At 44.0% G+C, this 12,488-nt stretch overlaps 1 protein-coding gene across 1 annotated transcript in view; it reads right to left on the reverse strand.

The window, feature by feature from the left end:
- Positions 1-12,488, reverse strand: part of tnmd (tenomodulin) — a 46,576-nt gene that overhangs the window by 11,759 nt on the left and 22,329 nt on the right. The window contains exons 3-4 of the mRNA XM_080008586.1: positions 8,776-8,916; positions 3,184-3,291 (exon numbers count right to left, since the gene is read on the reverse strand). Of these exons, the coding sequence (XP_079864712.1) occupies positions 3,184-3,291; positions 8,776-8,916 (249 nt within the window). The remainder of the gene's footprint in view (positions 1-3,183; positions 3,292-8,775; positions 8,917-12,488) is intronic.

Below are 12,488 nucleotides of genomic sequence, written 5' to 3' on the forward strand. Positions count from 1 at the left end.
TATAATTTTAGTTAATTTTAGTATGGTTTTAAAATTGGGACACATCGGCTGCCTAACTGCCGATCGCCATGTGGTCAAAAAGGTCAAATGTCAGTCAGGGTTTTGTGCCGTTGCCATCCCTCTGTCGCAAATCAGCAACAGAACGTCTTCAGGCAATATGTGACATCATTTGGAATCACAGAGCTTCACATTATCTGCACTTGTGAGCGAATGTAAACAAACATGGAGGAGGGTGGACCAGTCACGGCGCGCGGAGCTTCACGCGGAAGAGAGAGAAAATGAAAAAAAACAACACCCTCCCTCTCTACACCGTCCAACTTTCCGAACAGCGACTTGTGTTCGATAAGGCAATCGCAAAAATGCACGTTGGCACCATTCATGGATTACTACAACATCTGTCCGTCCGCTACCGAGCCGCGGCAACATATGGTCAGGGGGAGCGAGCCCAAACAAAGCACCCTTTTGTTTTCCGATCACGTTTTGGTTCAAGGTTTTAGCGAATGAAAGTGAACACAAACAAGTCACTCGAATCACCGTGTCTCAAGTCAAGTCAAGTCACCAGTCTCCTACTTCCAAGTCCAAGTCGAGGCTCGAGTCATTTCTTTTCTGTCAAGTCAAGTTGCAAGTCATCTCGACTCGAGTCCAAGTAACAATGACTCGAGTCCACATCTTCGGTTGATACTCCATGTATTTAGACGTATCCCCAATATAAACGTATATATATTTTTTCTTCTTCTCTGTCCTCGTATGCTATGGCGGTAAACGACCATTCTTCACGCTCGGCGAGTGGATGCGTCGCGTGTTGATGACGTCACAAACATGCGGCAGACGCATGACGGAGACGTGATCAACGCGGGACGCGCCCACTGGCCCGCTGTGAATTCTCCGGACAATCACCTGCTCTGTTCACACAGCCGCTTAATCGGACATTACACATGCTTTGCACTAGGGGTAAAGTGAGTGTAATGTCCGGTCCAAACAATTCGGACATTTGCATTCACACATACAGCTCCTTGGGGTAATGTCCGGATAATTTCATTGTTTCAGCGCAGGTGTGACATTACACCATCCATTACTGTATGTCATATATATATTACATATCCATATCCACTTCAAAATGCTGTACGTGGTGGATTTGGGCAAATTCATACACTATTCACACACACAAAGTGTTTTCCTGTTCCTGCCTCGTCTGAGAAGGAGTTTTTGGGGATTGCCAGGCGAGCTTTGGTCATCCATATTAAGCGAGTATTTAATAGAGCGCGTGGCATCCATCGACAATGGGCACTGGGTGTGTGGGGAGCGAGGTGGAGGAGGAGGAGGAGGAGGAGGAGGAGTGATTTTTGTCTCAGACTGGGGGCGGTGGGTTGGGAAACCGGAATAAAGCTCCGGCATTGATCCAAAGACATGTCTGGAGAGAGAGCAAATTGAAAAGGGACGGTGAAAAAAAACAAAAAAACCCAAAAAACAAAAAAACCCTGGCCAAACAATTCATGTCTGTCACCTGGTTTTCTCCCCCCGCCGACGCCGTGCCTCCTTATCAGCTGTGAGCAGTTTCTCCGCCATATTTCCCATTGTTTCCGGCGCGGCTCGCTGGCCCCGCCACACATGCTCCGAGCGCGCTCTGACAAAGCCCACAGCCAGGATAAGCTCGCAGCCATTAGCGCTCGTCTCTAACCCCCGTGTCCTTTATGCGATAACTGCCTAGGGAGGGAGCGAGGCCCAGACGGGGCAGGATTTATCCCCGAGCACGTAGCATCACGCAGGCTTTTAATGTGACGGGGGGCGGCAATGTTTATTTACTGAATGCGTTCCATTCATTCGCCTGTTTTTGCAAATTATTTGCTGGATTAACATTATTATATTAAAAACAGAGAAGAGATTGGTCAAAAAAGGATGAATTATTTTTTGATTGCTTATTATTATCACAGTGCTATTCCAACAAGACATATAAGATGAAATATTCATAACATACATTCGGAAAACAAAGAAATTTCCAAACTCCCCGTGCAATATCTCCCCAGGTCCTTCTGTACCTGCGATTAGGGCTTTTGCGCTTTCATAAAAACAAGTTTGGAGGAATAATTCAATTTGTGTGTGTGCGTCTGTGTGTGTGTGTGTGTGTGTGTTTTGTTGTGTATATGTGTGTGTGTGGCCATTCCTGTTGCTTGGTTGGAAATTAACTTTTGTATTATCATGTTTTTTGATTACACCTGGAATTTGATTTAGACTTTAATTATGATTTCCCCCGTCGGACCATGGGCAGCATCAGTTTTTTTTTCTAATTAAGTAACTGATAAAATGGCTTCTCCAACAAGCCCCGTTATTCCTGGCCTCGGATGATGCATTTGAGAGCGGTGAATTACGCCAATTAGTTTCCACAAAACACAAAAGGAGACAGAAATTGCGGAGCCATATGTTGTTGCCCGGGCAATGACTAACTTTAAACACGGATCAGAAAGAGGAGAGAAGAGACGCTTTTTGCTGCAACAGCCAGTGTTCATAACGTGAACAGCCTACTTGTGTCTTATTCCGTGTTTTAGAAATGAAGCAGCGCCTGTAGAGCATTAGTTATTAGTCACAATTTGAAATGTAAATGAGAGTGTGCACATTGAAGGGGAGGATTTTCCCCTTGAACACACACGCACGCGTGCGCGCACGCACACACACACACACACACACACACACACACAAACACACACAAACACTCACATAGGCTCTGAGTCGCCTGCTGACACTGGGGAAAAAAGAAGCAATATTTTGATTGATGGAATTTGTCTCCCATTCCTCCCGCCGACGCATAACGAAATTTACGAAGAAAACCCTAACCCCTTAAAAAACACCTTTTTGGTTGCTTACCTCCCTCCCTCCCTCCCTCTTCACCCCAGGGGGGGTTGAAGAGGGAGGTATTTAGGTCGAGAAAGTAAGAGAGAGAGAGAGAGAGACTTTGGAGGAGATGATGAAAATGCAAACACCACTTGATGCGAGCCACAAAGGGGGTTCTTTGCAGCGTCCTGGCGGTACCACCGACCCAGTTTGGACTTAGTTTGGTGAGATGGGATGGAGGGATGAGGCGGATGGATGGATGGTGGGACGGGCGGTGGGGCTTGTGTGCGAGCTCCCATTATTCTCTCTCTCTCTCGCGCGGTTCTGATCTGCCCTGCAATATGCATGGAGGCGTACCCCGAGCTGGGCGTCCTCAGCCTGCGCCGCTGTCACCACGGGAACCTTCCTGGTCTGGGTCTTGATGTAGCACCTCTGATGTTTGGAGAACCGGATCCCAGTGATTCCCTTTGAAAACAAAACAAAAAATGAAATAGAGAGGAGAGAAATAAGGGAGAATCTGAAAATTCGTCGATGTATGTATCATTCATTAGGTCTTCTGTGATCTTCTTCCCATAGTTTTATAAGCGCTGGGACGGCTGCTTTAAAATGTTAATGTAAATGTTTTTATTGTTTTTCGTTTTTCAAGATTGATATTCAAAGATACAATACTTTCGAACAGTGTTTGGTTTGCTGTGACTATCGTTCAAATTCCACTTAAGATAAATAACGGAAACTAGCCCTTGTGTTGATAGATCAAAATTGGCAAGGCTGCCCTAACTTACGTAATTAATCAGTTCCAGAAGGATAGCAGCTCTGTGTTCGTCACAATAAGGTCAAGTTTCGCACTGTAAGTGAAAACTATTCGTCGTGATGAAAGGTTCGACTCTTTCAAAAATGAAAAATAAAAATAAAAATCCTTCAAAAGTGTGTTCCTTACGAACGAATCGTTCGCGAGTCTTGCGTCACTATTACTAGGCCACGATAATCACAAGCACAGCTCTACGGGTTTGTGACGTTTCTGGTGCTTCACAGGACAGTGCTGTGCGGTTCAGAGCAAAGCGACGTTGTGAAGCGCCAGGGCTTCCTCCATGGAGGAGGAGTCTGCGGGTCACAGGTCCGCGCCACGCTCCCGATCCCCTCCGCCCGTTGAAGAATGGCCCTCCAGCCTCGAGGGCCGACGACCCTCCGCCACCTAGAACTCGCTGCTCCGCTCAGTCCCTCGAAAAAGAGCGCCGGGGAAAAAGATCTGTTTTAATTCCATTCTACGCTAATCTCACCGCGGTCAATTGAAACGAGCCCTGAAAGACTCACTCGTCTAGATCTGTCGGCTTTTCATTTCATTTTACGCTCGGAGGAGGCGAGAGAGAGAGAAGAGAGAGAGAGCGAGAGAGAGAGAGAGAGAGAGACTGCAGGATCAACACCTGCTCCACCGCTCTATCAGATTAAAACTGTATTATAAGTGGGCCATGAGAAATGTGCCCGATTCCAAATCTACATTCGGTTACAGCGACGCCGCGATTGCCGTGACATCTCCTTCCAAGTCGGTTATCTCGCCGGACGTGCGGTCGCTGTTTTCTGCTTATTTTTCCCGCTTTTCCTTTCTCTCGCTTCACTCTGAAAGACCAAAACATCGGCCGCCATGAGCAGCATTACAAGGGCATCTCTGTCATCATCCGCCTGCTTGTAATTTCATCTGCGGCGCTGAAAGATGGGGTTGTAATGGCTTCCAAACATGAAAAAAACAAAAACCCATAATGTTTACGCCTGGATCTATTGTGATGAGTCGCTGTTTAGTTTGGGTTCTGCCCTCACGGCGAGGGGGGGCGGGGGGAGGACAATCAGGCGCTGAGATGCGATGATTACTGAAGTTGGTCGAGCGGAAAATGAAAAAAGACATATCGTTGGGAACGGAGCGGAACGGCCGCTTGAAGAAGACGCTGTTTAAGATGGCCGCTTGGCCTGTGCGGACGCTCCTCTAATCACTGCCTTTTCCTCATCTGTTTCAGTGACTGTCAGCAGTTGATGTTTCGAGGAAGCACAGCTACCACGCCACACTACGTGAACGAACCGGTTCCTCCTCGGCTCTTATGATTCAGTCAGAATCAGTTTGTTCTGCATTATTAATGCATATTCATATCCAAGGAATTTGTCATTGCGAGGATTGGTGTGTTTCTCTACAGACAATTAGCATTTCAAAAATGCTTAACAGACTGAAAAACAAGATACAAATGTATAAATACAATCAAATGAAATAAAGATAACATTAAAATGAGGTTGGTATATAGGTACTATGTAGGGTATGGATGGAGCGCTTAACTCATGTCATGCCACCGTTGTCGCTCATTTCATGTCTCATGTCAGCGCCGTCAATTCCTCTTAATTGGCAACATATGGCATATTTTATTCAAAGGATAAATCTGAAATCACGTACAATGTCTCGTGGCGTGGTCGAGCGGGCTCCAGGAAGCGAAGAGTAGTCAGCGTGGTAGACTGACGCTCACCGCGTCAGCTGAGCTGACGGCCAATCACAGCAGCTTGGAAGGCTTCTTATATGTCTTGTCTTACAATGAAGAGAGCCACGGCAGGGGACGTGCCGAAGGGCTCTGGAGAAACCTACGTCCGAGCACAACTTTAAGTTCTCCTTCCTGGTCCAGAGTCCAGGGAAATTTTGGCTTTCTCCACTCCGCAGGGGTTGTACCAATTCGTTATGGTTCCGTTTGGGTTTTTCGGGGCCCCAGCCACCTTTCAGAGACGCATGGACCGGGTTCTGCTCCCGCACGCGGCATAGACCCACTTAGATATTCATAGTGACAGCTAGGGGCAGCACATGCAGCATGTGGGGGCAGTACTCGAGTCCCTGAGGCAGGCGGGGCTTACCGCCAACCCTAAGAAGTGTGCGATTGGGCGGAAGGAGGCACGGTATCTGGGGTACCACTTGGGTGGGGCGCTGGTGCAGCCCCAAAGAGATAAGACTGCGGCGATTGCAGCCAGCACGAGACACAAGTCGAAAGAGGAGGTAAAGCTGTTTTTGGGGCTGGCCGGTTACTACCGGGGGTTATCCCAGACTTCTCGGAGTTGACCACCCCTCTAACTGATTTAACTCAAAATAATGCATCAGAACCGGTCCAGTGGACAGAGCAGTGACAGCGAGCGTTTGAGAGGATTAAGATAGCCCTCTGTGGGGTGCCAGTATTGCATACACGTTTACTTTACTCTCCCTTTTTGTCCCCAGACCGACGCGTCATACAGAGGGCTAGGGGCAGTGTTTTCCCAGCAGGTGGAGGGAGTCGATCGCGCGGGTCCTCTACATAAGCATGAACTTTGCGGACCGGGAGACCAAATACAGCACAGTGGAGAAGGAGTGCCTAGACATCAAGTGGTCCATATCCTCCGCTACTACCTCCTGGGGCGCCCTTTCACCCTCTGTTCGGACCACGACTCGCTGCAGTGGCTCCACTGCATGAAGGACACCGATGCGCGGATCACCCGTGGGGTACCTCTTCAGCCCTTTGAGTTTAAGGGGATCCCCAGGCTGGGAGTGCAGATGGTGGCCGACTTTCTTTCCCACCTGGCGGGGGTGGGGGTCGGCTGTCGGCTGGATGGCTCCCCGGCCTAAGTCGGACGGTGGGGGCGTGTGGCAGAGTCGGGGGCGTGGTCGAGCGGGCCCCGGGAGGCGAGGGGAAGTCAGTGTGGTAGACTGGCGCCTCCCCGCCTCGTCGCCAGCTGTGGCCAGCTGAGCTGACTAGCCAATCACAGCAGCTGGGAAGGCTTCTTATATGTCTATCTTGTCCTTGAGTGAAGACAGCCACGGCAGGGAACGTGTTGGAGCGCTCTGGAGAAACCCACGTCCGAGCACATCTTAAAGTTAGGCTTTTATTGACTGTTCGGCACTTGAGCGCCTTTTCTTTGTTGGAACGTCTACCAATAAAACCTGCCGTGCCGGCGCCTCTTCACCACTGCCTGTGTTTCGCCGAGTCCTTGAATGAACCTGGGTAGCGAACCCACTACAGTCTCAAGTCTAATCAACCGTCCCTTTTGTTGAATCTTTTAGTGGAGAGTTTAAAAATCAATTTGCTCTTAGCGGGCACTGAAGGAACTTGCATTCTCAACACATTTTACCATCATTAGTTAGTAATACTGTGAATACTGTGAGTGAATGGATGGCGGATGAGAAATGGTAGGATTAGAAATTAATGACTTACTTCTTGTTCACGTCTGATAAAAGCCGATGTGCTTTTTGTTTGACACAAAAGATAGAAACTACCTCCCAATACCTCCCAACTGTACTTATATTTCTTATATGTTAAACCTATATTACAAGTTGAGGTACATGATAATATATGTATTCAATATGTCAAAAACATGACAATTTATAAATTATATATATATATGTGATGGACCAAGGGACACTGATTCAGGCCCTTGGTCCCCCACAATATTTATAATAAAAACATAATTAAATACATAATATAAATAAATAATATCTAAATATTTTTAAGTATTATTTATTGCAGGGCATTAAAGTACAAGGGAACAGGGGGCAGATTAGTCATGTTAGGTAAGTATTATAGGTTCCGAGTTTCCAAAATCTGGGCTCTGTGATTAAATGGATGTTTGGAGCTGACCGAGGGGCTCTCCCTGACCGTGTCGGACCAGAGGTCACTAAAAATCGCAGATTCTTTCTTTAATAGCTTTCTTTTTGCAGGGAACACTGTTTAAAAAAATCTCTGTGCGCTGGACCCCCAATTATTAAATTATAATTAAATGTTTTGGGTTTTTTCACCCACTATTGTTTGGGGGGGCTGAATGGGGGTATTTTTTAGAATAGATAATGTTAATTTATATACTATATTTGTTGCCTATACACCAATTTCAACAAGAATCTTTATTTTAACATCTACACTGTGTGCATTCTTACCTCAGGTAGATTATATAGGACATGGCCTGGGACCAGAAAACAACTTTTTAAATCACAATGTTAATGTTTTTATACAGTCAAAGGCAGAAATGAAGCATGACTCTGTTAACCTGAGTTTAACTCGACTAGTTACACCTTGAGAATAAATGATGAATAAATAAATTCCAATTTTTTTAAATTCAACATGGAGCAAGGTTGGAGGTTTTGAGACTCGAGCGTTTTATTATTTAAGTTCCTCCTCATGGTCTGCCGCTGTGGAATCCTTATCTCCAGCCCCTGTGTCCCTCCGTTCTGGGATGACACTTCATGGTTTTAGCCTAGAAACATTTTAGCGTGGGGATTTTGCCTGCCGGTCCTGGGTACCCATGCTCCAAATCCCTCCATTTTTCTGTGCCCTCAAACACCCTGGGGCTCCATGATGACTGTTTTAGTGGTGGCTCTAATCTGTGCAATGACGTGAGGCATTCCTTATTTTTTTCAATTAAAAAAAAATATCTATTTCATCCTTGAGGCATCAGCAAACACTTAGAATACCTTGCATTTTTCTTTGAACAATGATAAATAAAGCAATCTTCTCAGAGAAGGTGCTTTATCGAGGCAAAGTGGGGTTTTTGTATTTGTGTATGTGTTGTAAATGAAATTATTAAATTTGTGTGTGTGTGTGTGTGTGTGTGTGTGTGTGTGTGTGTGTGTGTGTGCGTGCAGGGGTATTGTATCTCTCTCTTTCTCCGTGTGGGGTTTCTGTCTGTGAGAGAGAAAACAAAGGCTAGACGGCAGAGAGATATATTGTGGGTGCTATGACACATTGGCAAAGGTTTCAATCGTGAGTTTAGGGTACAGGGGAGAGCAGAAGATATGGCTTTGGCACAAGATAAATCTTGGCAATTTCTTCCTGCAATAGTTCTCAAAGGGCAGGATGTGAATATATATATAGATATACAGTATATATATTATTATTTTTTACACAAAAGCCATCATGACAGGGTTATGTTATCAATTTCTACAGTACACACGCCGTAACTCTTACTTACGTTTTTGAAGTCGTGGACCTCGACCACCTCCTCACTGCCGTTTCCCATTCGGAAGATCTCGATGCGCCGGGCGGGGTCGATCTCCAGCACGCTGTCCGTCTCCAGGCCATCCACCACAGATTTGTACTGGTGGTCATACACCTGCACACACAGATTGTTTTGTAATATATAATATCCTGTATAATAATCGCAACCTTAAATCCTGCTTATAACCCACTTATTACACAATAATAAGGTGATGACAGTTGTATTGCACTTGAATGGTACAGTCTGTAGTACTAGGGTATGACAGTAGGAAATCGAACTAATGGGATGGGATGCAAATTTATCTGGACGGGCCTCTCCCTCCAAATATTGAATCAATCCTTGGCAAAATACATATTGAGTCATATATCAGCTTAACCCATCGTCCTGGCTGAAGCACTGGATTTAAGAAAAAGCCATTTAAGACAGTCTCCACATCTTATTGCATGTCAAGTCTACCCAGTCTCAAAACACGTGGCCATGGCAGTTCTTTAAACAAATCACATATTTGTGAAATGCATATTTGCCATCACAACCACAGCAGGTGATCTACATCATTTTACGATGCCTCTAATGAACACTTAGTCTCATCTAGCTTTTGAACAAAGCCAAACCCTGCCAAAAACCTTGCTTTTTCATGATTCCTCTGGCCTGCCTCGAAATGGAGTTCACACTATTAGAAAACTAGTAATCATCCTCTTTTCCAACTTCAGTGTATCTCTTCCAGAGGAGGTTATAATGGCCAGATTTGATGCCAAAAACAGGGCCTGATATCATGCTCATCCTGCTTCTTGAAGCAAGCTGCTCCTGTGGTTGCAGAACCTGGTACTATTCCCACAGTTTGGAAGACTGCTAATGGAATCCCTCTCCATAAAGGCAATCCCAATGAGTTAAACTGCTACTGTTGAATACGTATACAACTAAGGTCATTTTTGATGAAAACTTCTGTATGTGCAAATGTTGTTTCAGAGTGAACCATGTAATAAAAATGTATAAATGTATACTAGATCACAATTTTTTATTGAGGTGGCTTATCTGCACGTTAGGTTATTTAGTTATACTCTCAGATTCTTAATATCAACAAAGGAGATCCACAGGGCGCTATTTTTGGTCCAGTTATTTTTACAATATATGTCAATATTATAGGGTTAGGGTTAGCGTCAATGTCAATGATTTTCCATCCCAATTGTCAAGGCCACTTGTATGTTCACATACTATTTTACTGTATACACAAGTGCAAATATAGTTTTCGATCTGCCTATCTTAATTTCAATGGCTTTCAAAGTTTAACATGTATCCACCTACAAAAGTCTTAGGATAGGATCGGTCACTTGAACCAAACGTAAATTAATTGGGACGCAAAATAAATCAAGCTTAGCTACTTCTACATGAATTAAAGATATCCCCCCCTCTTACTTAAGTGCCATTTGTTTCAACTTGTATGGCACAAAGCTACTTTTGGTCACACAAATGGTAAAAACTCCATGTTACTCATGGGCTACTACTCAACACTTATTACTAACTTAGTTTTCTTAACTTATTTGAGCATTAGCACATGCTGGATGGTATTAAATGTTTAACCTGCTATATTTATTCTTCTATTGTGTAGCACTGTGATTGATTTTGATGTCAACCTTGTTTGCTTGTTGCAACCATTGTGTAACCTGGTAAACATGGCATTTCTGATAAATCACTTGTTCTCAGTGCGATTTCCTGTGTGAATAAAAGTTTGATTCATCTGCTTATTTATTTGTTTGTTTGTATTTCTGGGACAATTGCTGTTTCACAACCATCCAACTGATGCTTCATATAATGATAGCGCTTTGGACAATCCACCTATGAACCGCCGTGCACATAAACAAAGATTTGTGACAACCCACTGCAAATAGAAATATTTATATTGACAAGCTCCACTATTTAGATAATGAAGTGCGTCATTCGAGTTTTGTCTCAAACAAGCAGAATAAATGTTTTTTTTATATCTTCTTTTAGGCTATGTCTTCTTGAGTGTTTGCTCCGAGCGCTGTTGTTTATCACAACTGCTTGCTCGTGTACTGTTCTCGGATACGCACGGATGGCTATTAAAATTCCCTGTCTAAAAAAATGATTCATGCCCACCAACCAAAAATATGCTATTAATATTTATGTGAGGGTTGTGTTATGATGAGAAATATATTGCTGAGTTCATCTTCATCTGTCTCTGTGGCAAATGAGAGCATCGGCAATGAGAGGAAAGATTAATGAATTCACTCGGATGGGAGTCCATCAGGATTTATACCCCCCATCAAAAACATTTGAAGGTCTTTTTATGTTGTAACACAAAAATTACTTTTCACTTCACACTGCAATTTGTGTATTTAACATGTTGTGTGCCCACTTAGACGCGTTATATTATGACATTTAAATACTCTGAAGTCCATATTGCATTTTTTCTTTTATTGGGGACCAGAGTAACAATGATCAAATGGGATATAACTCTTAATAGAGGACGGCCTCCGGAATGACACTAGAATATAAATCTTCATTAACATAGGTCACAAAAGCCTAGGTTCAATCAGAAGTAGAACTTGAAAATCATAAGGGGATGCCAAATTAAGATGGGCTTGGTATTTAAGTGTCAATTGAGCAGTTACAGGAAAATTGGAAGCCATTAAACAATTCCAAAGTCTGTGCGGTGGATTAAACTTCTAGTTGAGCATTTTATTTTGTATTAACATAAAGGTGGAATGGGGAATAGATTCAGGGGATTTATTGATTTATATAAAACAGTGAATTACATTTTCAGCAGGCGATCACTTCTGATGAAAACCCAGCAGTGAGATTCTCTACACCTCGCCCGGCTGAAATAGATAATAATGTATTACAACAGTTTGAATTCATCTGGTTCAATATCTAGCTGCTGCTGTGTACCATAATTGGGATTCTCAAAATAGAAATGAATTGCCTCTGTAAGTCCTCCATCGATAGCTTTAGATAAATGCACTTCTCTGTGTGTAGTCTGCCGTAAGAGCACGATTTTGGAAAAAACACCATATTTGCATAGTAAACATTGCTTAACTCAGTATAAATAATCCACCTCACAACAATGCTGGATTTATCAACAGGCACCATAAATTGAAGTTTAAAAAAAGCATTTGATGTCGGATGAGAATAAAAGAAACAGATAAGCGAATGAAAAAAGCCAGTGCAAGGAAGGCATCGATTCTACTTACTGTATGTAAAAGGATTTCACAAGGTTATTCTCGTAAATGTTGGCTTTAATCCCAAAGTCTTTGAACACCTCTATAGTTTTCGACCCCTTATTGTTGGATTATGATGGCTATGGAGGGACCACTGGGTTCACGTTTGTGCTTTTGGCTGCTGATGCTCCATGTCCCGCAATTGTAACTCCATTGGGTTGTGGGCTTCCTGCCTGGTGCTTCCCGGGGCCTGAGGGAGGTGGACTGGGAGGGCTTTGACCGTCTTGTGGCCGTGGGTGGCCATGGGTTTCTTCTTTAGAATGACTTGAATTCAGAGGAGGAACAACTTAACCTCTCTCTCAAGCAACTCAGCAGTTGGGAAGCAACGGGGGAGAGTTTAGCAGGTGTAATAGTTTGGTCCATTTTGGGGAAAAAAAGAAACCCTCCAAGAATCAATACAGTAGTGATTGATCTCCTGCTTCTCGTGCCGAAGCGAAAGGGACAATTTTC

Source organism: Zeus faber (assembly GCF_960531495.2).
Source record: "Zeus faber genome assembly, chromosome: 10".
Classification (NCBI taxonomy): Eukaryota; Metazoa; Chordata; class Actinopteri; order Zeiformes; family Zeidae; genus Zeus; species Zeus faber.